Below are 26,801 nucleotides of genomic sequence, written 5' to 3'. Positions count from 1 at the left end.
GCATCTTGGCCCGACTTCCACTTTCGCTCCTGGTCACTTTGAGCGTACGTACGGTGGTTTGGGCCACTTGCGTCCTTTGGCTTTTAACAGACCAGTGTTTACACAGAAGGGGCCCACGCACTGCTGGAAGGACAGATGTTGGTGTTCCTCTGGCAAGGATGGAAGGAGCACTTACCAAAATAAGTAACGGAGAAAAGTGGCCGAAATATATAGCAGAGCAGTTGAGAGGGTGTGCGTGAGAGGATACGTTGTGAAATCCACCCCTTCTGCCGAACCTTTGGTTCTGCTCCAGCCAACGCTGCTCTGGAAGGGGCCTCTTCCCTTGACTTTGGAACTTGTGGCATTAGCAGAATAACCTCCAGGTTTGTCTTCTGGCCAGCAAAGTGCCGCTTCCCTCCTACAAGTAAAGACTTGCTTGGTCGGCTTCTTACTTGGTAGTTGCTGTTGCAAACCGTGTGTGTTTCTGTGTGTGTGTGTTTAAAATGGACTCTCTCTGCATATTCAAGAGTTTCCTTGCCAGTTTTCATCTGTGAATAATTGCATTAATGATTCCAAATCGATACTTCCTTTCCGTAGCTATTCAGTTGAATATATTTTGTGATTAGCTAATGAGCGTATCTAACCAAGGCAGTTCTAACTGGCCCATTTTTAACCCGCAAGGCACCCTGGTTGGTGGTGTGGAGGGAAATATCCCTCCTTAAAGATAAAGGTGCAAGCACCGGGTTACTCATGGGGTGACATCGCATTACGACATTTACTAGGCAGACTGTGTTCTTGGGGTGGTTTGCTACGCCCTTCCCCAGTCGTCTATCCTTTACCCCCAGCAAGCTGGGTACTCATTTTGTCAACCTCGAAAGGATGGAAGGCTGAGTCGACCTTGAGCCGGCTACCTGAAACCAACTTCCATTGGGATCGAACTCAGGTCGTGAGCAGAGCTTTTTGACTGCAGTACTGCAGCAGCTGACCACTCTGTACACCGGGTGCAATACACAGCGGCTTCTGTGATCCAGCTTGGTTTGTGCTTCAGGGCTGGCCTCTTCCATGCATTCAGTGGGATGTTGGGGGTGTGCCAGGCGGTGCCAAGCTGGAGCTTCTGTCCGTATTTTAAAAGCCGCCCTTGCTGTGTGACTTGGCTCTGTTTGCTACCCCGGGAACCAAACCGGGCCCTTTCCCCGGGTCCTTGGCCACCCTTGCGTGTGGTGGGAGACAGGGAGTGGCTGTTGGTCCATTCCCACGTTTCTTTTTTTTTTTCCTGGAGGGTATTGTGTGCCCTTCATCTTTCAGCTGTCAGGCATAGAGCATCTTTTCAAGAAAGTAAAATCCTTGTGGCCGTGAGACCTGAACTCAGCCAGGGGGAACCTCCTTGCGTTAGTTCGGGGCCTGTGACCTGTGTCCCTGTAGGAGATTCGGGAGGTCGTCTTCCTGTGGTGGCCCAAAGGCTTTGCATTTTGCTTTTGACCTCACTCATCTGTTGTCTTGCAGACAAATTCCTCTCTGCACAAGTTAGTTGATGTAGAGGCCCGGATCCCCCTTCTAAACCTGGAAGGGGGGGCTATGTAGCTCTCCCCCCCTCTGGGGGAACGGGTCTCTGACTTGAGAAGCAGCTGGTGCTTCTCAGCTCTTCATAATGCTGCTGCAGCGGTCTTGCTTGTGGGCTTCCTAGAGGCACCTGGTCAGCCACTGTGTGAACAGACTGCTGGACTTGACGGACCTTGGTCTGATCCAGCAGGGCCTTTCTTATGTTCTTACATTCTTGGGGACCCCTTGGCCATCCTGAGAAATCCAAGGGTGGAACTGCTGTTGGCTAGTTGGGACAGCCTGAGAAGCTTGGGAGCACCTTTGTGGGCTTTGCTGTGGAGTATCCCATTTGTGTCTGGGTTTCTTAGCTGTCAGGAACGAAAATACCAAGACCACGGTTACACAGCCCGGATAACCTACGAGAACCAATTTCTTAGCTGTGTTTGGCAGAGAGGCCAAGGGGGCCACACGGCAGGGGTGGCGTGCTCCAGCTGAGCAGAGGCTTGCACCTAGTCCTGGGCTGTCCCCTGGCAACAGAAGAACAGTCAGCGCTGGCTTTGGGGAGCAAAAAGCCGGTTGCCTAGGAAAGCTGCAAGCCCCCAGAACGGGGAGCTGGCCCCGGGCAGGCTGTGCGCACCTCTGAGGGGTGGAGTGGCAGCGTTGGCAGCAGGCAGCCCCAGACGCTGGTGCTGGAGAGAGTGGCGCTCTCTGCCCGTGAAGGCAATCCGTCTTCCTCGTGCTCCAGGTCTACAGATGCATTTCCTGCCTCGCTTCATCCGTTTCCCCAAGGGTTTTCATCTCTCCCATGGCTGCCTCTTGGATGGGGAGCCCGGAAGGGGCAGGTGGCTTTGGCAGCACGGCCCCCTTCCCTTCCCCCTGGTCTGGAGTGTTGGCCGAGCTTGGGAAAGGTCTTCGGGACTGATGTTGGGAAACCTTCTTTGCTCCTTTCCCTCAAGGGGACGCAGTGTGGCTTTTGGGAGCTTATGTGGTGTTCAGGGTCCTGCCACACCAGTCCTGGCTGCCAGACGGTACGGTAAGGTCCATCATCACTCGCTAAGCCAGCACAAACCTGGCTCCAGGGTGTCCTCCCATTGGCAGCTGAGGAAGAAGCCCTCGAAGGGGGTTGTGCGCCCCCCCCCCCCCCGTTCCATTCCTCTTGGCAAGGCAAAGAGAGCTCTGTGGCGGAACCCGCACTGGCCGTGGAGAAGGTCTCCATTTCAATCCCTTGCATTCCCCCCTCTGTATTTATACTCACCCCCTTTCTCTCCCTAGTGGGCAACCAAAGCCGCTTACAGCACAATTCTTCTCAATTTTATCCTCACAACAACAACCCTATGAGAGAGAGAGTAACAGGGCCAAGGCCACCCAGTGAACTTCCATGGTACAGTGGGGTTTTGAACCTGGGTCTCCCAGATTCCAGAGCGACCTGGAGCCCTGTAAAGCTGCTGCCAGTCAGAGCAGGAAATACTGAGCCGGGTGAACTGTCTTGGTAAAAAGCCTGTCTCCCTTGGGTCCAGCTGAGCATCTTGTTCTCTCTTCTTTAAACAAGTAGGAATACGGAAGTGGATCTTTTTGCTTCTCATCCTCTAGTTGGTGAAGGAAAACCAAGGGCCAGAGGATGCCCCCCGCCGGTCTGCTGTTGCTGCTGATGCGAATGGTCCTCTGGACCTGAACCCGCACTGCTTTTCAGGAAGCAGGACCCCGGGATACACGGGGCAAGCCCATGGACACGGGTGCACTGGCCCCACTAACACTCCCACCCCATATGTTTGGGGGTGCTGCTCTGTATGTCACACTGTTGTAATTTTGTGTTTTTATGTTTATTTGGCATGTTCAGCACAGATACATAGAGGCCAGAACAGGGCCACATACAAGTTGTTTACACTTACATTAATTTTGTATTTGTATTACATTTATTATATATTATTCACAAAATCACTTGTATCAATATTAGCCCATGATTTCATGTTGATTCCTTACCTTTTGGGTGCCTTATTCTAGTTTTTAGAGTTAAGGTCCCCCCCTTTTGTTGTTGTTGCTGTATATAGGATCTGGGAGACCCAGGTTCGAATCCCTGCTCTGCCATGGAAGCTTACCTGTGACCTTCAGCCAGTCACACATTCTCAGCCTAACCTACCTCATAGGGTTGTTGTGTGGATAAAATGGAGGAGGGGAGAATGATGTTAGGCCACCTGGGGAGAAAGGTGGGGTATAAAGTAATTCCATAGAGAATGTTTGTGTTCTGTAGGAAAAGCCCCCCACCCCCAAATTGCTTGGCTATAAAAATGTTTGCGCTTCGGCCTTTGGCATAAGTCCTGAGCCTGGGGAAGCCCAAGTGACTCCATAAAGTTTAAGTTGTGGCGATTTAAGATGTGGCTGAAGGGATGGCTCGCATACCTGGAGTGCGTGCAGAATCTAGGTTTTGTGTAGTACATTTCATTAGCGATGCATCTGAAGTCGCTCCGTCTGCCATCTTTGAATTGTGTACACGGGATGGGCAGAGACGGGGGAAACAGTGCAGTGGACGTGGTTGGGAGAGACGGGGCCAGGGTAGAAAGCTGTGCGTGTAAGTGGGGGACCGCCGTTCCTGTTGTGGCACACGAGTCTTTGACTGCTGTTCAGAGGTGGACAGTGCAGTCCTAAGCGGAGTTATGTCCTTCTAAGTCCATTCAAGTCAGTGGGCTTAGAGGGGTGTAACTCTGTTCAGGATGGCACTGCAGTTTTACTCCGTGGTCACCTGACAGATCAATACGGGCCTTCTTGGGCTGGTGGGAAGAGTGAGTGGTGCATAAATTTTGCCAGCTTGGCGTGAGTCAGGCATGAGGCTGGTCTCTGTTCGTTGTCTTCCTGGGTGCAAATGGCTCCTCTGATGTCAAAGGCAGCGTCTTCCGCTCGCCATGGGGGCCCTGACTCCGGCAGGCACTGGAGCGCTTTGTCATGTGCGGGGAGGCACAATTCAGTGTCCCAACCAGTCTGTCCAGCTGTCACAGGGGAGACTTGGTGAAAAAGATCTTGTCCCCAGGGGATCATTTGGCTAAGGAGACGCCGGCCGGGAGCCAGACCCTCTGAGCAGCGCGGGCCAAGCCTGCGGCCACCGTGGCCTGAGCCATCATGCGGGAGCTTCATGGCTGGCTGCTCATCGAGGGTCGGGGGGGCTGGGGGGCTTTGTCAGAGCGCTGGCAGAGGTGGAAGAGATGTGCCTGGAGGCGAGAAGTCCATCCTGGGTGCTCCCCTCCCACAAGATCAAACTGACAATATCAAACCATGGCCGGGATGCGAGGGCCCTGTTCCCAGTCTGTCTCAGGTTTGCCCTTTCGTGGGATGCAGCTGGGAAACATTCTCTTGTGGGGAGGGGGGGGAATCGCTGGGCTAACTTGGGCATTTCCAGTTGCCTTCGTGAAGCCGTCTGTAGCCTCAGAACACCCCGAGGTTCCTTCGTGGCTGACGGGACCACCTCTGAGGGGCCCCCGGACTGGCCCAAAGAGGCCTTGCGTGGGCCCCCTCTGAATGGCACCTTGCCCGCTCTCCTTGTGGTTCCAGGGCATGTCCCTCCTGGCAGAGCTTCCCTGGAGGGACCCGCCCAGCCCACGCAGTCTCTAGTTCTTTGTGGGGCGGTTGGGCCTGGGGGCTGCCCTTGACTCCTGGTGGCAGCCCTCTGGCTGGCCAGGGTGGGAGGCCTGTCTTTCCATTGCTTGCCCGTTTGCCTGCGAATGGTAGGCAGAGTCTCCTGGAAAGGGGGGGGCAGCATCTGGCCTGAACCCTGTGGGTGACCAGTGCCGTTCGAGGCAGACCCGTCAGTGTGTCCCACCAGTGGGGACAGTCAGTCCCTGGCTGGGGGTGCGACTGAGCTCGGAGGCCGGTGGGCAGTTGCGGTCTGGTATATCGGGCCAGGAGCTGAGGAACCAGCACGTTCTGCGAAGGAATTCTGCACTCTGCCGGTGGGAAGGACTGCTCGAATGTCCCCAGGTTAGGCCTTTTGGGGCATTGGAAACAGGGTCTCCCTAGATCCTGAGTAAAACAGCCCACCCAGTCCTCCATGCTGGAAGTGCAGAGCTGGTCCGAGCGGTTGGGGGAAGCGGGCTCTACTGTGCCTCCCTCGGCCACGCTGCTTGGAGTTCACCTCTCGCTATGGGGCTGCTGGGGCCGGCTCCACCTTTTGGAAAGTCCCATGTCATGCCAAGGGCCATGCTTGGCAAATGAAAGTGTGCCAAAGGAGCACGGTTGGCACTGCCACTGAGACATACTCTGGCTCTGAATGACCTCTGAGTGGCAGGAGGCTTGTGAAGGCTGGAGCCACCCCGACTGCCTCTCTGCGTGTGCAGCAGCCGGGCCTTCGCTGCACATCCTGGGTTGCAGGGCTGAGAGGGAGGGTGGCCTTCCCAACCACCACCATGCAGGAGTGCAGTGCCGGCGGGACTGGGGAAGGCCGCCGAGTTCTTAAGAGGCTGAAAAGCCAACTGCTTATGGTTCTGCAGGAGCACTGGGGGGGGAGGGTGTAGGACTCAGAGCCCATGTGGCTGGGGGTGGGGGTCAGAGTGGCCCAGGAGGAGCCTGGAGCCCCAGGTTGGAATCTGCCAGGGAAGCTGTGCGTTCCTGTGTGTCCTAGGCTTGGCGGGTGTCTTTGAGGCAGGCGCCCCCCCATCTAAGGCGAGTAAACTACTAATATAGAAAGTGGATTAAAGGTATGAGACAAGGTGGTGAAAGCAGGTGCTACCAGCACTAGCCGTGGCCCTGGGCCACTTCGTCTCTTGGGCGGTTCATTCCGCTGCAGTTTTAAAAATGCTCTCCTGAACGTTTCGGTTGTGCACATTCTATACAGCGACAGAAGTGCTGGGAGCCTTTCCTGAACTCCGCAGGCAGTCTGCTCTGCAAAGTGGGCACCTCCGATGGGCATGCACCTGTACAGGAAGCTGCTGATCTTGGGGGGCATCTTTAGGAGGTTTCGCACAGATGGGCAAACCAATAGAGCGCAACGGGACAGGCAATCCTGCCGGTCTGGGGGTCCCAGGCCACAGAGGACTTTGCAGGTGATAACCAGAACCTTGAATTGAACCTGGTGACTGCTTGGTCACCACTTAGTGTCTGTAAAATGGAGGGTGGCGTGCATGTTTCATCTCATGCCCGGTGGTAACTGGGTTGGCCTTCTCTGCAATAACTGGAGTTTCTGAGTTGTCTTTAAGGGCAGACCCATGTAGAATGCATTACAGTAGTCTAGCCTCGAGGTTATCATAGCATGGATTCCCATGGCCAGGTCAGGTGCCAGAATACTCTGAACAACTGAGCCGGGTGCCAACGAGCTGACGCCATGGATCCAGCTGACGCCATGGATCCAGCAGATTTCTGGGCAGCTGTCTCTGCTGCGTCCCCACATTCCCAGCGAGCTCCGCAGCCCTCCCCCACCCCGTCGACGCTCTGGACCCCCTCTCCCTCCCTGCCCTCTTCCTGGGCAGCCAGCGCTGACTTAACCCACATGGGCAGGAGAGGGTCAAAGGGAGGATAAACAATGAGAGGGATGGGAACAATGGGGTAAGCCAATGTTTGGATCCCAGTTGGGGAGAGAAGTGAGTGATAAATAAACGGAATCTTGGAAGACTTTAATTTTCTTCTTAAAAGTCAAGTATCCATCTTTGTAGCTGCAAAGATGTATCACGTGGACAGTCCTTTCGAAAGCATGAGCCCACCAAGCCAGAGGAAGGCTGGCATGTGCTGCTGTCTGGGCCCATCTGACTTGACCTCATTGTCTCCAGTGCGCCCCCCCCCCAGGAAACCGGTTCCTTGGCTGCTGCGCTGTGTTGGGAGTGAGAGGCGGAAAGAGGGGCTCAGTGGCAGCTGCCCTCCCCCCCCATCCCTGGGGAAGGGGTCTCCGTGTCCAGGGCTTGGAGGGTCCCGGTGAGCTTCCCAGCTGGGCAGTTGGGCTTTCCCTGTTCTCTGTAACTTCTTGCTCCTTCCTAGAGGGGATTTTTTTCTGGGGGGGGGGGTCCTAAGGACTTTCCCCCCCATTTTTTTCTAATGGAAAAATTAGAACATTTGGGGGGAGCCCTGGGAAAACACCTCTTATATATATTTTTCTTTTTTAGAATGAGTAAATCTGAAGGCTTTTCATACTCAAAATATAGCATGGAAAAGTCTGAGGACTTTTTCATGCTATTTTTCCAGTGGAAAAACTAAGAAATTTTAGAAAGCAGTGGAAAAAAAATACTTTAGACGTATGCAATATTATCATGAATGTTTTTGGCTGCAATTAATATACTATATATTGTTTAGTGTTAATTCACTGAAGAGTCCAGTGTTTTCAATTATATTTAGCTCGATATCCAAACATGCTGATAGTCCTGCCTATTCTATGAGAGAGTTGCTGTATAAATAATACGCTTCCTTTTGTATGCTACAGAATTTGTTTTCTTCTGCGTTTATTTTTCTGACCTCTCAGATGACAAAAATCTAAGATACAGGGTGCTGTTGCAGCATCAGGGTTCAGGCAGTTTGCAACTCTTTCTCACATGATGGGTATACATGCAGTTTTTCTTACAGAAATTGTAGATATTTATACTCTTAAATTTCACAGATTTGTGAAATAGTACAGCTTTATATATGCTTACTAAGTTATAAATGATAGATCTGTTGCTAAATCTATATAAACAAACTTAGGTTTGATAGGAAAATAAGTATTGCATATATTTCAATTTTTCCAAAATTTCCATTTTGTTTCCCTCCCCCTCAACCCTGAAAACAACCCCCTCCCTCTGGGGCTTCAAAATTTTCTGGAAATTTTACATCTTTAGCCCTTCCAAAGAGTATAAATTATGCCAAGTAAGAGATGTAGTGTCATTTGCATAACTCATGCAAATCATTTTTCTTGGTGCAAAATGTCTTTGACTTGGATGCAACGTTGCGTGTTTTTATTGTCACACGGCCCACTCAATTCAGACTTTGCACAGGGGCTTCGCACTTCTTATGTGTTCTGATCTGCCTTTGATTTCAAGGGTGAACCACAAGGCCTGGGTCTCCCCCAACCCTTCTGCTTACAGGCTTATTTTACCAATGACAGGGAATAGAAAGACTATGACAAGCCGGGGGCAGATTCAGCTGTGGCAGGGCGGGGGGGGGGGAGAGAGCAGAAGGGCATCCATGCTGACACCCCCATCATCCAGAAAGCCCCCCCCCCCCGTTTATGACAGCTGGAACAGAATGTTCCTGTTCCACAGTGTATCTTTCCAAATTTGCTGCCTCCAGATACGGCTGTTGTTGTGGGGTGTGTGGCTGCCTTTCGTCAAGGGATTAAGGGCAAGTGTGCCAGGGATACGCATTCCCATGCTTTCAGGGACAAAAGGCCAAGCAGCAGCCTGCTGTGCCTGGGATGCTTCCATGTTTTTCTTTCTATTAATCTCCATATCACTCTGGTCTCTTTGGAGGGGGGGACTCCTTGGAGCTCAAAAGCAGCAGTTGGGGGCCCGTGGCTGCCTGGCCCCCTCCCTCCTTGCTGAGGACCGGCCCACGGTCCACTTCCTGCATGCCTAGCAAGACAGAGGTGCTCTGGGTCAGTAGGAAGGCAGACCAGGGACTTCAGAGCTCCCCTGTCTTGGATGGGGTTATGCTCCCCTTGGCGAGCCAGGTTCGCAGCCGGGGAGTGCTGCTGGACACAGCGGCCCCCTTGGAAAACCAGGCGGCTGCTGTGGCTGGGAGTGCTTTTGCCCAGCTTCGGCCGGCGAGTCAGCTGTGTCCGCTCCTGGAGCAGTCAGATCTGGCTACAGTGATCCATGCCTGAGTTACATCTAGACTGGACTATTGCAATGTGATGCTACCACCCCTGAGGAGTGTTCAGAGGCTGCAGCTAGACTGCTGGTCGGGGCCAGCTACCGGGATCATGTGACCCCGATACTACAGCAATTACACTGTCCCACACCCAATTCAAGGTGTGGGTTTTGTCCTTAAAAGCTTTACATGGCTTGGGACCGGAGTATCTGAAGGACCATCTTCTCCCATGCATTCCTGCCCAGGAATTAAGATCATGGGAAGAGGCCCTCCTGGCTGTCCCACCAATTAAAACCCCTCATTTGGTTGATCCACGAAAGAGGGCCTTTTCTGTGGCAGCCCGGCAATTATGGAATAGGGCTGTGCAAATCGGGTTTACCAAACCTAAAATAAACCCCAAAAAAATATTTTTGGCTTCTTAATTTTGGCCGAATATTAAAACTGGGAATCTTGTCTGAGCTGGACAGCCAATCGCTGAAAAAGCCGAATAGGTATTCGGCTTTTTTTGGCTTCAGCTTTCCCCAGGCTTTTCCCCAGGGGAATTCTTTTTGAGGAGCTCTGGAGGGGGCATTTTTCAAGGTAGAGGCACCAAATTTTCATGAATGAGGGCAACCCCTTCAGGGGCCTATAAAATTGGACCCCCTGTCCCAAACTTTACTAAATTTGGGGGTTCATCCAGTGTCCCTTGCATCTGCACTGTGAATTTGGTGACTCTACCTTGAAACCCCCCTCCTGGGAGAATTTTAAAAATACTTACTTTTCACATTCTGTAATGGCCGCATTTGCACCCAGGAATCATGGGAAAACTCAGTTTCCTATGAATGGTTGCAAAGCTATAGGTAGCCTGAGTTTTCCCACGATTCTTGGGTGTGAATGCAGCTATTACAGACTGAGGAAAGTATGTATTTTTAAAATTCTCCTGGGGGGATTTTTCGAGGTAGAGTCACTGAATTCGCAGCATAGCTGCAAGGGACTCTCCTTGCATGAACCCTAAAATTTGATAAAGGTTGGGGCAGGGGGTCCAATTTTATGGGCCCCCAAAGGGGTTACCCCCCTCCTCAATAGAAAAGGATAGTAAACTTTACAATGCTTTTTATGGAGAATGGGGGTGACCCCTTCAGGGGCCCATAAAGTTGTGCCCCCTGTCCCAAACTTTACCAAACTTTGGGATTCATGCAAGGAGAGTCCCTTGCAGCTACCCTGAAAATTTGGTGACTCTACCTTGAAAAATGCTCCCTCCAGAACTCCTCCAAAAAAATTCCATATATACTATGTGTGTGTGTAAAGTGCCATCAAGTCGCAGCCGACTTATGGTGACCCCTTTTTGGGGTTTTCATGGCAAGAGACTACCAGGTGGTTTTCCAGGGCCTTCCTCTGCACAGCAACCCTGGTATTCCTTGGTGGTCTCCCATCCAAATACTAACCAGGCCTACAATGGACCTAAATTATTTTCAGGAAACCTTGAAATACATCCAAAATAGCCATTTACTGGTATGGGTCGGGTTCCCCCCCCCCCCAAAAAAATTGGGTCCAATAAACATGAACCCAAAATTTACCAATTTTTTTTTTTTTTTTTTGCACAGCCCTATTACAGAGCAATCTCCCCATGGAAGTGCGCCCGGCCCCCTCATTATTGGTTTTCAGGAGACAGATGAAGACAGTTTTGTTTAGGACTTCCGTTTGATTAATTTAGCTTTTATTATTGGCAATTCTAATTGGAGTTTTTAATCTGTGACTTTTATGGGTTTTATAATTGTTGTTTTTATTGCGTTATAATGTTTTACTTATATTGCAAGCCACCTTGAGTTCCGCAAGGGAGAAAGGGGGCTAACGAATGTATTAAATAAAAGTAGATCAATAAGATGCCTGCAGAAGTCCCTGGCTGTGGCCTGGGTGCCCCCCCCCCCCAGGCTGGAGCTGGAGCCCAGAAGCTGCCAAGGGCCACCCGTGGGCTGAGCAGTTGTGGTGGTTTATGTTGCGCACGTGGTTAACCTCTCTGTTGTCCCTCCCCCCTCTTTGCAGCCCTCGACCTCCCTTCCGCCAAGACCTCAGCCGCGGCACAGACTGGCAGCCACCTGCAGTGTCTTTCTGTCCACTGCACGGAGGACATGGGCGAGGCGAAGGGGCGGACTGCGGTGCCCACCTGGCGATCCCTCCACTCGGACATCTCCAACAGATTTGGAACTTTTGTCGCTGCCCTGACTTGAAGACGAAGGAGGAGGAGAAAGAAGGAAAGAAAGGAATTATTTTTCATTTCTCTTTGTGTTTAAAGGGCCGCTCCTGCTAGTTGGACTATTTTTCTAGGTTGGAACCTGCTTAGCGGCATAGGGACTGGAAAGGGTTAATTTAAAATCAAGCTCACTCACGTTTCTGTTTCCTTTTCTGTTCCCAGTGCCGGACCCCCACCCCCACCCCCCACCCCCATTGCTCTCCTCTGGGCAGGTGCTCCCTTCAGGGCCAGTCCGCACGTTAAGTCCGACACAGGTCGGGCCTGGCTGCTGCGCTCCCTGCTGTCAGAGGCAAGCTGTACAGCCTCCCCCCCCCCCCCGCTCCCTTCTGGGGCGCATCATGCTCACATTCAGATTTGGGAGGTGGGCCTTGGAGAGAAGGAGCTTCCGCTCCCGACCCCCACCATTCTTCTGCCCTGAAACAACCTTGGAGAGGCACGGTCTGCCCCCTCTGCGCATCCCAGCACTTGTGCTGACGGGTGGTCCATGTGGGGGGAATGGTGCGTGTGTGGGGAAGGGAAGGCTGAGGTCCCCGGTCAGGATCCAGACGGGGCAGTGCACGTGCATGCAGGAGGTGAGGGAAACTCACAGCTCACATCTGGCTGAAAGACAGAGTGAGGAACCCAGATGCCACCCGTGTGAACCCCTGGGGCTCTTCCTTGAGGGGTCGGTTTCCGTCACGGTCACCTTGGCCTTTGCCACTAGGCGAGGCCTTCTCCAATTCTGTTGATATCCAAGTTGTGCAAGTCACCGTAAGAAAAGCGGCTTCTTCTCTTTGACCCGTTGCCCCCCCCCCACCTTGTATTCTGTGCTGTCCAAAGTGGAAGTCCTGGAAAACAACCGCATCATCGGCAGCTGCCCACCCCCCCACCCCCGGAGTCAGACAGCCACCCCCTGGCCGAAAGGTTCCTGCCTCCCGTTCCAGCAGGGACTCCTTCTCTGCATGGTTCTTCCCAGCCACCGAGGGGGGCTTAGCTGGGCCAAGCTGGGCTGCTTGCCTCCCTCCCCCCCCCCACAGCTGAGTGGTTGGTTTTCTCCCCATCCCACCCCCCGCTGAGCCCCAGCCTTTCCCCAAAGATGGAGGCAAAGAGCAGCTTCCTTTTGAACAGCCCCTTCTTTCTTGCCAAAGAGCCGGGTGTGTTTTTCTCCCCCTCCCCTCCCCCCTCGGTCAGGCTGCCCACCCCTGTGGGGAGGGAGGCAGAGTCGGCCTCCAGCGATCTGGCTCTGGGCTTTTGTGGCCAGCACAGCTTTGTTAACAGGCCCGTATTGTTCAGGCAGGTGAATGGGGGGGGGGCTGTTTTTGCAAGGGCCGGAGGGCCAGGCCGGAGGGAACGCTGCTTGCTTTGCGCTGGGCAGAAGCAGGGTGCTTTTGTGTCAGCCGTGGGCTCCCTGCCTGTGGCGCTTTGGTGAGGGGAAGCCCTGAGCATGATGCCCGCTGCTCTCCCCACCCCTGCCTCCTGTGCTGCCCAGTGCTGGGGCGCTTTCTTGGTCCTCGCAGTAAACATTCCTTATCTGGAAAGCTGCTCAGCCCTGTGGGGAGGGGGACTGTGGGAAAGGCTCTGCTGAGGCCTGCCCTGCCACCTTTGCCGGCTGCCTCTGCCACGGAGGCGTTCTGGAGCAGAGTGGCTGGCATCTACTCCAGGGGCTGCTTGGAGCTCTTGTGCCACCCTCAGCGGTGTCCCTCCATTCTTGCCTCCTGTGCTCGCTTGGGGTGGCTCTGGGGCATCCGAGTCGAGCCCTTGCAGCGAGGAGCAGTGTTTGGCCCCGGAGCCAGCTGGGCCTTCACCCTGGTCTAGGGGGCTCCTTCATGACATCCACTTCCTCTCTCGGGGCAGGCAGGCAGGCATCCTGGGCCCCCCACCTGCCTGGGCCAGACTGCTGCTCTCGTCCATAGGCTGTGTTCAGGATTGGGGTGTAATGGCAGAGCTGGTGCCCAGGGTGACCAGGGCCATGCTCTTGACTCTGTAGGAGTGGTGGGTGCCTCCCTGGGGTGGACACACTGCCTTTCCTCTGTCCCTTCCAGCATCCTAACTGAGCCTGAAGGGGTTTGAGAACGAGGCCGTAGTGAGCTCTAAGACTGTTGCCTTCTTGGTTGGAGCCTGAATTGGTGTTCTTTGCGGACGGTTTGGCTCTCCGGGCACAGGCTTGACCTGCCTCCAGGCCCAGACGGTTTCCCCTTCCACTATTATACTTCCAAGCCATTCAGATTGTCCAGGATCGCAGGTGGTGGAATAAAGGTTGCCGAGTTGTAGCACCCATGTCCTTCCTCTGGGCAGAAAATCTCCAACAGCTGCCCCAGGATTGTGTACGCAGGACTTGGCCCCCGCGCAGCCAGCTAGCTGCTCTTCTGCTGGAGCTTTAGTTTAGCCGTGAGAAGTGAGTCTTTTTCCTTTTCCTTTAAAAACCGAGGAAATTCTAAGGAGGAAATTGAAAGTCTGCTTAAAATTCTGTGAATTTTTATCTCAGTCTGAAGTAGACTTTGTACTTTTCTCCCTCTGCGTGATATACAAAAAGCCCCCATCTGGCCACTCGGAGGTCAGAAATGTGGGTCTCTTTTTACCAGTTCCCTGCAAGCAGAAAGCCCCCCCCCCCGCCCCCAGTTGCTGGTGCTAGGTGAGCAGAGCGGCACCCCCTCCCCTTCCGGCAATCTCAGAGGGTCACCTTGGTGACTTGCTGCCGTTTCTAGGCGGGGGAAGACCCTGGCGGCCTGTTCAGTGAACAAAGAGTCCCCTTTTCTTCAGCCCCACAAAAGAAAAGAAATACATTTCCTGTTTTTTTTTTTAAATAAATTTTTCTCCTTGAAAAAAATCAGTCCTGGAGATTTAAACAGAGAAACAAGCACCCCGTAGATTAAAACCTCATTGAGGCAACAGAGCAAACTGATTCCGCTGGAGGGTTTTCATTAGTGGCAAATAAACTGTTTTCTAACCAAAAAAAACTTTGAGACAAACCTTAGCAAACTCTATGTTCTGCTGTCTGTTTGGATAACCTGCCCATTTGCCACTGAGTGTGGAAGTCCTTTGCTTTACGCAGAACTTACGTGCTGGATATCCACTGGCTTTATTTGGATTTTTGAGAGTATTACATACATGCTCAAGGAAGGAAATCTTGAGAACTCTGCTAGGGACCCTAAAGTTGAGCACACGCCGGCTTTCGATCGGTCGCCCATGCATTTGGAGAAGGCGGACCAGGCTCTGCGGTGCTCCCCCCCCCCCCAACCGCAATGGCTATACTTGAAGGGCTGGCCTTGTCTAAGCAGGGAGGCCTGTGGCCTGCCTCGCTGTCCCACGGCCATTTGAACATAACCACAGTCCCAGCCAAAGTTTGGCTCTGACTTCAGGGGGGTTGTGGTTTTTGTTTTGCAAACAGCAGCAGCCCCTCCCTTTCCCTGCCCATTTCGCCACTCTTCCGCGGAAGGGTTCCGAAAGGGAGCAAACGCCGGACCAAGAAGCATCAGGGTTGCCCCTCTGGTGGAGAAAGTGGTCTAAACACGGTATCAGATGTAAACTAGAAATGGCAGCTTTGTCGAAAAAGTTGCACCTTTGACACCTGACTTCTTAAGCAAGGGCAAAGCAGAGAGAGCCGGGGTGGGTGGGGAGGGAGTCCCTCGGTCCTGAGGCTGATCCCAAGGAAAGATCTCTCTCCCCCAAGCCCTGGCAGACTCAGTCCAACAAACGTTAATTGCACATATAAGATACAAATGTGGGGGGGGGGGCAATCTGTAATCTGTCCTCCGCCCGGGACTTTGGTTTAAATTCATTTCTCAATGCTTGGTTGGAAGACTGTGACGAAAGCTCATGAAAAGTGAGTGTTATTTTCTTTCTTTTTTAATATGTAAAGTGCACTCTTCTGTATTCATGCATATTGTATATATCTGTATATGTTTTACTGAGCAACTAAATAACAATAAATATGATGTTAATGGTGGCTACTGTATATTTTCTGGCTGGATTTTTGCTTTCTGCCCCCCCCCCCCCCATAAATGTTGCTTGGGGAGAACGTTCGCTTGTTGCTCAGGAGCTGGGAATCCCACTTCTCTCTCTGGCGGAAGCATTTTAGCATGCTGAGTACTGAATGGGGGCAAATCCAGCAAAGCAAGATGCACCCCAGCCCTCCCTCCCCCCCCTGCCTGCTGACCCTGTTGTTGGAGGGCAGATCCTGCTTCCCTGGACTCTGCCAGCTGAGCGGGGCTTACCTGTCAGACACCACCCCTCTGAAGTTCCTTTGTGTGTGTGGATGTGAATGCAAGATCATCAGTATAAGAAGATAAGTGTGGGGGGGGGAGCTCTGAGACTGAGTGACCCAAATAAGAAGATTTTGCGTGGCTGCAGGGGAAACCTCCCCCTCCCCACACACAAATAGGAAATGCGTCCGCCTCAGCCAATTCTGGGCCCTGCCCACTAGGGACTCCTGCCTGATCAGGACTCCCAGGCAGGGTTGGAAGCACTCAGGATTGGGCCAGGAAACCTCCACCGCCGCCTTTGGCATTAAATAATCATCAGCAAAGCAAAGATCCTTCTGGCACTGGTGGCGGTGGCGGGGTGTGTGTGTTGGTGGGTCCTGCCCCCCCCACTCTGCTCCCCATCTCTTGTTTCTCCTCTCCTAAAACTTCCCCTCAAGGGAGCCTAAGGGCGCGTGGTGGGGGTGAGGCTGGTCAAGGACGGGTGGGTGGGTACAGAGCCTGGGCTGGACTCCCCCATCCGCAGCGCTAGAGCCCAGAGTTGTGGGGCAGCCGTGCTTGCGTGGGCCCCAACTGAAACACCCTTTCTGGTCAGTTGCTGTAACACAACCCTCCCTCCTCCCCCCCGCTGGCTTGCATATTTCATGAGTGGGGCGGGGGGGGGCTGGGTCAACATTTCCCATTCTCCAGCGTAAACAATGCAAGTGAGAGGGTTTGCTGCCTCCTGGTGCGCAAACAGCCTGCAGAGCATATATGTTCTGGACGCGCAAACACTAAGGAGAGCAAATACACCAGTGTCCGTGTTTTGGGGGAGCCCCAAAGGTTGTCTGCCAATTGCTGAACCCCTCTGGGAGCTCCCTGCAGCGGGGCTGGACTCCAAGCTGGTCCTGGGGGTCCCTGTGCCGGAGCTCAGGTTCTTCTCCGTGCAGTCACCAGGCGGCACTTGTGGGTCGCCCTCTCCCAGGCCTCCTCCTTGCCTCCCTTGACCCCATAGGAGCGCTCCACCTGTCTGATTCTCTCGCTCAGAGGAGGAGAGGGAGGGACAGCTGTGCCCCCCCCCCCAAAGCACTGGGCTCCCCTGGGTTCGCCTCATCCACTCCTTTTGGCCTCCCCTTGGTCCCTGGAAGCCCCCTACTAGGGATGTCTGGGGGGGCCGAGATGTGGCTGAAACTGGCCTGTGGGAAAGAAACTGTGGGGGGGGGCACACAGATAGGGTTGGCAACCTCCAGGTAATAGTTGGAGATCTCCTGCTATTACAACTGATCTCCGCCGATAGAGATCAGATTACCTGGAGAAAATGGCCACCTTGGCAATTGGACTTTATGGCATTGAAGTCCCTCCCCAAACCCCACCCTCCTCAGGCTCTGCCCCCAAAATTTTCCATTGGTGGCAAAGAGGGAGCTGATAACCCTAGACACAGGCCAAGTGTGGGGGCAGCTCTTGTGCCTCCTGCTTGCGGCTTGCGGCTGTGGATTAACTGGGGTGCTGAGAGGGCCGGGGCGGGGCATCGCTGTTGCGTGGGAGAAGTCGCCGCCCCATCCGTCTGAGTTGCGAGCTCCCGACAAAGCTGCACAGCAGCCCATTACCAAATCCTTAGGGATTGCTCCCCAAGCCCCCGATTTTAAGCGGCGTTATTTTGGCCGTCAAGCCAACCAATCTTCCCACCCATATTGTCTCCAGGGTTCCTTCCAACAACCCTCCATCTGCCTGTCCTTTCCCCACCCGCAGCAGGACAGGAAGTTCCCACCCAAACCCAGGGTCTGTAAAGGCCCCAGAGGGTCTCCAGGCCATTTCAACAAACCAAAGCAGGCATGACTAGACGTGTCTGCTTGCTTTCTTGATTGCCTGTCGGCTTTCTACCACTCATGGTCTGCTATTACCACTGATGTTTGGGTTCTCAAAATAATAAATGTTTGTTACTTCATAGAATTTGATATGTTACCTCCATACAGGCCCACGGGCCGCTCCCTTTCACCGGCCCCAGACCTACTCGTACAAGAGGTTACCACTCTCCTGTCTACGGGAGCCATTTCAGAGGTTGCACCTTCGGAACGGAATCATGGGTTTTACTCCCGCTTTTTTCTTGTGGATAAAAAAGGGGGGAAGCGCCCTATCCTGGATCTCCAGGACCTTAACGCCTTTATTAGGACCAGGAAGTTCCATATGCTCACGCTCCCAGAAGTGCTTCCCCTCCTGGATAAACATTTGTGGTTCGTGGTGTTAGATTTCCGCGACACTTATTTCCACATCGCAATTCATACTGAGTGTTGCCAATACCTAAGATTTGAATGCAATAGAAAATGTTACCAGTACAATATGTTGCCCTTCGGGTTGTCCACAGCCCCCAGGACATTTATGAAGTGTCTTGCAGTGGTGGTAGCCCACCTTGCTCTGAAGGCTTGCGTAATATTTCCCTACCTTGATGATTGGTTGGTAGTGGGTCTTTCACAATCGGAATTGGCCACACAGGTGGACTTAATCATCTCAGTCCTTAACAATCTGGGTCTTTTGGTTAATTTTTCTAAGTCTAAGCTTGTACCTGCGCAAATACAAACCTTCATTGGGGCACAGTTGGATGGTGTCCAAGCCAGAGCCTTCCTCCCTGTACAGAGGGCTCTCACCATCCAAAAGATGGTGGCTAAATTCACAAAAAAAAAATGGTTTCAAACAGCCCATCATATACAGAAATTGTTAGGCCTCATAGCCTCTACTACGGCCGTGGTGGAGTTTGCGAGGCTCCGTATGCGCCTGCTCCAAAACTGGTTCCTCCGGGTGTTCAGGCTCAATGTTGATCCCCAATACAAATGCCTTTCCATCCCTAGATATGTTATTTCTTCCTTGCAATGGTGGGCACACGATGCCAACATCCTCTCAGGTGTCTCCTTTCATCACCCTTCTCCTCAGAGGTACCTGTTCACAGACGCTTCCCTGTCGGGCTGGGGAGCTCATTGTGGTGACCTTACGGCCCGGGGTACTTGGTCTTCCCTAGAATCCCGGTTGCACATCAATTTGCTGGAGCTGCGTGCTAGCCGTCTTGCTCTGTCTTCATTCACAGGGCACCTGGACGGACAGCACGTTCAGATCGCCACAGACAGCTCCACCGCCCAGTTCTATATAAACAAGCAGGGTGGCACAGGGTCCGTTTTGCTATCCAAGGAAGCCAGCGACATCTGAGAATGGGCCATAGCTCACCGCGCTACTCTCGTAGCGAGTCACATTGCGGGCAAGAGCAATACACTAGCAGACACTCTAAGTCGCCTTCCCAATCAAGCGCACGAGCTCACCCTGAGCAGCAATTGTCTTCACCAAATATTCCGCCATTGGGTTATCCGCAAATAGACCTTTTTGCCACACCTCAACTCAGTGCGTCCCAGGTTCTATTCGAGGGTGGGAGCCAGCCCGGGCTCAATGGGAGATGCCTTTCAGGCAGTTTGGAACGGGGCTCTGTTTTATCTCTTTCCCCCATTCCCTCTACTTCACAAGGCCCTAGCCAAGGTGAACCACGACAAGACAGATGCCATAATTGTCACTCCGTTTTGGGCCAGGAGGTCGTGGTTCGCAGTGCTCATGTCACTTGCACAAGGGAATTACATTCTTCTTCCGAGGATTCCCTCCCACTCCCCCCGGACCTGCAGCTTGCGGCCTGGAGGGTGCTACCCCGGGGCAGTGGTCCGATAGGGTAGCTAAGGTTCTGCTGCATTTGTTAAAGTCTTCCACACAGCGGTCCCACGACGCTAAATGGAGACGTTTTTCTGATTGGGTTAAGATTAAAAATATTTCACCAATCAATTGCCCACTGTCTGTTGTGTTTGATTACCTTCTATCCCTCAAAGATGATGGGTTATCTAATTCTTCCATTAATGTTTATTTAGCAGCAATATCGGCTTTTCATCCGGATATTGACTCCTTCTCAGTTTTTTCTCATCCCCTTTCCAAAAAGTTTTTGAAGGGTCTCAATAACTTGGTACCCTCCTGTCACTCCACCAGTTCCCCAGTGGAGTCTCTCCTTAGTCCTTTCACAACTCATGAGACCTCCGTTTGAGCCATTAGCTACTTGTGAATTGGCCTTACTATCGTTCAAGGCGGCCTTTTTAGTCGCCATTACCTCGCAAGGAGGGTGAGCGACATGTCAGCACTGTCACATTCCCCTCCTTATACTAAGTTCCACTCAGATAGGGTAGTATTGAAGCCTAAGATTTCCTTTTTACCTAAGGTTGTTTCAGCCTTCCACCTTACACAGGACATTGTTTTCCCCTCACCCATCCTCTGATGCTGATAGAGCATTACATTCCCTCGATGTCCGCAGAGCCCTTCTTTTTTACATTAAAAGGTCTCAGAACTTCCGTAAAGGTGACAACCTTTTTGTTTGCTTCAGCGGACACCGCAAGGGTCATCGTGCTTCTCCTCAGACCCTCTCGAGGTGGATCACGTCAACCATCAAAATAGCATATGAGTTTGCTCACCAGGAGTGCCCTCCTATGATCAAAGCGCATTCTACCAGAGCATATGCGGCTTCCATCGCCTTCTCCTCCAAGATAGATCTCCAGGACATCTGTAAGACTGCTACCTGGTCCACGCCCTCTACGTTTATGAAACACTACGCTATGGATGTGGACTCGGCAAGAGATGCAGCCGTGGGACGTGCCGTATTGCAGTCTTTATTTCGGTGACAGTCCCACACCCACCGTCCTGGTAAGCGAGCTCGCTACTCTCCCAATGTGGGACTGCATAGAAGCCACGCAGATGAAAAACAGAGTTTCACTTGTCGAAGGCTTTCAAGGTCAGAGTTCATTGGTTCTTGTGGGTTATCCGGGCTGTGTAACCATGGTCTTGGTATTTTCTTTCCTGACGTTTCGCCAGCAGCTGTGGCAGGCATCTTCAGAGGAGTAACACTGAAGGACAGTGTCTCTCAGTGTCTACACACTTGACACTGAGAGACACTGTCCTTCAGTGTTACTCCTCTGAAGGTGCCTGCCACAGCTGCTGGCGAAACGTCAGGAAAGAAAATACCAAGACCACGGTCACACAGCCCGGATAACCCACAAGAACCAGAGTTTCACTTACCTGTAACTGTGGTTCATCTGGTGGATCTTCTATGCAGGCACACATCCCTCCCTCCTTCCCCGCTGTGGGACCTCTCCGCTAGACCAGTGGTTGGTTCCATGGCGGCAGGTTGGAGAACTGGAGGGGAGGGGGAGCACTCTCGATTTTGCTAGAAGCTGACAAATCTTATCCGTGGCTGGCCTGTGCCTGCGCAGTCCCAATGTGTTTCTGCATAGAAGATCCACCAGATGAACAACAGTTACAGGTAAGTGAAACTCTGTTTTCTGCACATTTGCTCTATGTGTGAGCAGCTCCTTATTTCGTCAGCATTGTGAGAATTTTGCTGGGGCCAGAGGGGAGCCCCTGCCCCGGCTGAATAAAATGCAGCACATTAGCATGTTCTTCGCATCAAGGCATGCCACAGGGAGCCAGGAGTCCCTCACATGCCGCCCCCCCCCCCGGAGTTTTTCATTAACCCCCTGCTGTCTCACCCAAACACACAGCCGTATTTTGTTCGCCGGCCAGGACAGGCTGCGGGGACCGGAGCGCCCCTTTCCCTTCACACAATCATATAAGGGTGGAAGAGACCACAAGGGCCATCCAGTCCCAACCCCCTGCCAGGCAGGATCCCACCATCCAAGCGCTTCAAAAAGGCTGGGGACAGAATGTGACAAACACCTGGGGGGGGGGAGATTGATGCCATTGCAGGAGGGCGCGGGGCGGGGAGTCTTGATGGATGCAGGGGCCACAGAACAGCACAGGCTGGCCACAGAAAGAGGCACCTGGTGGTTGGGCCACTGCTTCATGCCAAGTGGCCTCAAGAAGGGGGCCCTCACTTTCTACCCCACATAAAAGGGTGTGTGTGTGCGGATGTGCACAGAATGCAGGCACACGGTGCTCGGCCTGGATGCTCGCATGTGCCTCAGAGCCAGGGCAGGGCAGGGCAGTCGCTGTTTCCCCCCCTCTCCCAAGCGCTCCTTTCCCAGTGCCCCTGCCGGACGCTGCCATCTCTTGCCTCACTGGCCGCCTGTCCCTTCAAGGAGTTTGCTCTCCAATGCAGAAAGCGGTCCCTTGACTGCAACCAGGTGAGGTGTTGGGCCTAGATCCCCTCACCCGGGCCGTGCACATGGCCAGCGCAGGGTCCCGGCTTGAGCAGCAGGAAGGGAAGCCCCTTGCCCATGAGCCCCCTGGGTCTTTGGCACCCGAGCCTCAGCTAGAGCACAGCAGAGGAAGGCAGCACTGGCAGGCGGCTGCAGGAGCTTGGAGACCCCTCCCCCAGGCAACCACAGCAGGTGCCCACCCAGCCTTTTCCAGGCAGCATCCCAGGCTGGAGACCCCCTTGCTCAGCCCCACTGAGGAAGGACTTCCCAAGGGGAACGTTACACTTCTGAGTTGCCTAACATGTGTGTGTGTGTGTGTGTGTGTGTGTGTGTGTGTGCACCTGCCCTCCAAACAAGCAGCAACATCTTGAGCACAACCCGGAAACAAGGAACTGTGAGTTGCGTTGCTGCTGCTGGCTCTCACGCTCGGTCTTGACCGTGGGTGCGCAGGACGGCCCTGAAAGAGTGGAGCCATGGCCCCTTGTAGGCTTGGGCTGCTCCTTCCCATACTGAGCAGGGTCCTTTTTCTAGCAAAGAGCTAGCAGAGGTCTCAGCTCTGAGAGGGGCTCATCAACTCCCTGTGGGTGGGCTGTGTTCCCCTGGGGAGCCCTTGGGGCTAGCTGGCTTCTCCCATCTGTCCCAGTGAGGGCCAGGGGGCTCCCTGCGGCACGTGGCTCGCTGACCCCTTCTGCCTGGCCACCCCACTCTGGCTGCATGCTTGTGTCCCTTCCGGACACTTTCCCTCAAAAGGGGGGGGGAGAGAATAAGCTACTGAACCGCAGCTGAGGTTTATGAGGCAGACATGCAAGAATGGCTGAAAGTTAAGGAAAATGTATTTATTACAACACTTTTCATGGGCAAGTTATCATTTTGTCAAACTTTATTAGAGAAAGTAATTAATGGGCTGTAAAAGGTGCCAGTGCGTAGCCAGGGAAAGAGCCAGTCCCCTGCAAATTGGCACTTTCCAGATTTATAGTCCTCTTTCCCTCATCTATTAATATGGAGAATGTGCATGAAGTGTGGCACACACACACATACACACACATGTATATAAAACGTGGCCTCGTGAGCTGCCCAGCAGGCCTTGGCATGGACCAGCCTCTGCGAGTTTGATTCTGATCTGCAGCCCCCAGACCACCTCCCACACGGAGGCCTTTCTTCACTTTGGCTTCCCTTGGGGGGTGGGGAGCATCCTTACAATGTCACGCTCTAAAGATGGTCTGTCCGGCTTTTCCTCATCATCAATACACTCTTTCCCAAACCTGCTTTTTGGGGAAATAACACAGTCCAAGCATGTTAACATGTCACGTGAAATGAATGGTGTGCATTTTTGTGATGCAAAGATCCCAACCACATCAGTAACATTTTCCCACTGCCGACCTAGATCCTTTTCAAATTTTAGTTTAGTTTTCATTTTATTACAAATAATGTAATATTGTAATAATGTAATAACTGGTTGACAGATCGTACCTAAAAAGTGCTAGTTAATGGTTCCTCATCCACTTGGAGAGGAGTGACTAGTGGAGTTCCTCAGGGATCTGTGCTGGGCCCAGTGTTGTTCAACATCTTTATAAATGATTTGGATGAAGCAATAGAGGGGATGCTTATTTAATTTGCAGATGATACTAAATTGGGAGGGGTAGCAAATGCGGTACAAGACAGAGCCAAGATGCAGGATGATCTTGACAGGCTGGGGAAGTGGGCTAGAACTAATAAAATGCACTTCAACAAAGACAAATGTAAAGTTCTGCATTTAGGTAGGAAAAATCAAATGCATAATTATAGGATGGGGGAGACTTGTCTGAGCAGTAGTGTGTGTGAAAAGGATCTTGGGGTCTTAGTAGACCAAACACTGAACATGAGTCAGCAGTGTGATGCGGTAGCTAAAAAGGCAAATGCAGTCTTGGGCTGCATCAACAGAAATATAGTGTCCAGATCACGCGAAGTGATGGTATCGCTTTACTCCGCTCTGGTTAGACCTCAGCTAGAGTACTGTGTTCAGTTTTGGGCACCACAATTTAAAAAAGATGTAGACAAGCTGGAACGTGTCCAGAGGAGGGCAACAAAGATGGTGAGGGGTCTGGAGACCAAGTCCTACAATATGAGGAAAGGTTGAAGGAGCTGGGTATGTTTAGCCTGAAGAGGAGAAGACTGAGAGGGAATATGATAACCATGTTCAAGTACTTGAGGGTCTGTCATATAGGAGGGTGCCGAGTTGTTTTCTGTTGCCCAAGAAGGTCGGACCAGAACCAACGGGTTGAAATTAAATCAAAAGAGTTTCCGTCTAGACATTAGGAAGAATTTTCTAACAGTCAGAGCGGGTTCCTCAGTGGAACAGGCTTCTTCAGGAGGTGGCGAGCTCTCCTTCCCTGGAAGTTTTTAAGCAGAGGCTAGATGGCCATCTGTCAGCAATGCTGATTCTATGACCTTAGGCAGATGAGGGGGGGCACCTTGGCTATCTTCTGGGCATGGAGTAGGGGTCACTGGGGTGTGTGGAGGGGGAGGTCATTGTGAATTTCCTGCATTGTGCAGGGGGTTGGACTAGATGACCCTGGTGGTCCCTTCCAATTCTATGATTCTATGAGGTACGAGTGCATCTTCTCCCACTATTGCAACCATCTTGCAAGGCCCACTCTAGTGTGGTTGCTGACCTGAGACCAAGACTGCCAGTACCAGGAATGGCTCCAACAACTGGAACAAGAAGACCAAGGCAACCAAGGGGTCTTCCGCAGTCTCTCAGAGTGGCAGCCAAAGGCCACGTTTCCCTCGCGTGGCGAAATGTAAGAGGTTGTCTCTGAAGTGTGCACAGAGTGCCAATCGAGTGGCCATCAGCTGCCCGGCTGCCTGCCAGCAGGGCCCAAGTGGCGAGTTGTGGGCTGGCATTTGGCTTCCCACGGTTGGTCCTCTAGCGCCCAGCAGGCTTCTGTGGGTGCTTCCCGAGAGAGGGAGCACGCACAGCTGGAGTGAAACATGGGAAGGCACAGCTTGCCCACAGCCGAGTAGAGAGAAGAAGCCACTCTTCCTTCTGGGCCCTGGGCCAACCTCTCGAGGAGAACCTTGACTGGAGCACTTTGGACCTCTGCCCACAGCCAGACTGCTTGGAAGAGCAGCCAAGAGCCAAGGAGACAGATGTGTGTTCGGGAGCAGCCGAGCGGGCCACGCAAACCGCTCTTTGCCCGCCAAGAGGGCCGCAAACTCAGAGGCGCTGCCAGCTGGGGAAATCACAGGCCCCTCCCTGTGCTCACGCTTGGGGCGCTCTGGCTGTGGCCAGGCAGACCCCCCCCCGCCCCCTTGCAGAGTGCCAGAAACACAGAGCCAGTCTGTGGGCACGGGAGAAGCAGCTGTCAGGGCCAGGGTGGCTCCTGCAGCCCCTCCGAGCAAAGGTGGAGAAGCTGCCGGGAGACACTGAGCCCCCTCAGAGCCCCCAGCGATGCGAGTGGGCATGAGGCTCTCCACTACCTGGCCTGCAGTGCCCACTGGCGTGGCTCCAGGGGCCTCTCTGCTGGACTTATTTCCAGGGGCCGCTTGACTGAAACTGGATTGCTGCCCAGCAGGGCCACCCACTGCTGCAAGCTGAAGCCCAGGGGAAACTCTGCAGGGGCCTGGATCCCAGCGCCTGCAGTTGGGGAAGGGTGTGGAGGGCGGGCGAGTGGGCAACCGTGGAGTGTGGCTGAGGCCTGGGCAGACCTCCAGGATCATATATAGGGGGAAGGGGAGGGCCTGTGGCCAGGGCAGAGCCGGGCAGGGCAGGAGACAAGCCAGAGAGAAATCTGGCAGGAGGTGGGAGTTTTGCCTGGCTGCAGCCTGGCCAGGGGACTCATGCGGAGCGGCTTCCTTCGTGGGTCCCCACGGACTGAGACCTCTGGGGAGCCCCTTCCATTGGGCCTAGCTTAGGATGTTAATCAGAGAGGTTACCAGAGCCCCCTCCCTAGGGTTGCCAACCTCCAGGTAGGAGCAGAAGAGCTCCTGCTATTACAATTGATCTCCAACTGATAGAGATCAGTTCACCTGGTGAAAATGGCTGCTTTGGCAATTGGACTCTATGGCATTGAAGTCCCTCCCCTCCCAAACCCCGCCCTCCTTAGGCTCCACCCCAAAAATCTCCCACTGATAGTGAAGAGGGACCTGGCAATCCCACCCCTCCCACATCTTCAGGCCTTCCTTGTGCAGCGTTCCCCCAGGGATAAGGTGGCCAGCTCTGGGTTGGGAAATACCTGAAGTTTTTGAGGGTGGAGCCTGAGGAAGGCGGGGTTTGGGGGAGGTACTTCAATGGAGGAAGGGGGCCCCCTCTCTAGCCCACCACTTGCTCACTACTTTGGCTCAAGCCACCCCCACCCCCCATCCAGGGTATCCAGTGACCACCCTGGACAGGGCTTTTGTTTTGTTGTCCCAGCAGGAGAGGGGAGGGGAGGGGAGGGGAGGGCTTCCCTTTGTCCTCTTGAAGCAGCTAAGTTCTCTGGGCCCCCACCCAGGGTTAAACAAAGCAGGAGCCCCCTCCCTGTCTCCAGTGGCCAAGGCTGCTGCAAGGTAGTTTGCTGCATTGACAGATTCTTCCGAGGATGCCCCTGCAATCAATGCGTAGCTGTTTGTGGCTGGAAGGGCAGTCGATTCGGGGCGAGGCTGCAGAGGCGCATTGGCACATTGATTTTGCTCCCCTCCATATATTGGCCTGAAATCCTCTGGAACGAGCAGCTGTCGTGTCCGGATGGAGCTGTGCGGAGAGCCCTCCTTGCCTGGGGACTGACTGCGCTCGAAGAAGCCGTGGGCCTGGCTTTGGCCGTCTTCCCACAAGGGGAAGCCCCACAGCAAAGGCACCAGCGAGCTCCTCTTCTGAGTCCACTGTCAGGCGCCTAGGATTTCCGTGCTCTGCTGCCTTCCCGGTTGACACCCGCAACCATCCTGTGACGGCAGGGGCATGGCAAGGGGCCCCTCGCTGCTCGCAGGAAGGCTCTCGCTGACCCTGGGAGTGCTTCCGGTGCG

General features: G+C 53.4%; 1 protein-coding gene across 1 annotated transcript in view; it reads left to right on the top strand.

Moving 5' to 3' along the window:
* MN1 (MN1 proto-oncogene, transcriptional regulator) overlaps positions 1–11,477 on the top strand; it is a 29,341-nt gene extending 17,864 nt beyond the window's left edge. The window contains 1 exon segment of the mRNA XM_056859676.1: positions 11,293–11,477. Coding sequence (XP_056715654.1) covers positions 11,293–11,477 — 185 coding nt within the window.
* Positions 11,478–26,801: the final 15,324 nt, after the last annotated feature.

This window comes from Euleptes europaea, chromosome 13 (genome assembly GCF_029931775.1).
Source record: "Euleptes europaea isolate rEulEur1 chromosome 13, rEulEur1.hap1, whole genome shotgun sequence".
NCBI classification, from domain to species: Eukaryota; Metazoa; Chordata; class Lepidosauria; order Squamata; family Sphaerodactylidae; genus Euleptes; species Euleptes europaea.
Note: the sequence above shows the minus strand (reverse complement) of the source record. Positions and strands in the feature narration are given on the sequence as shown.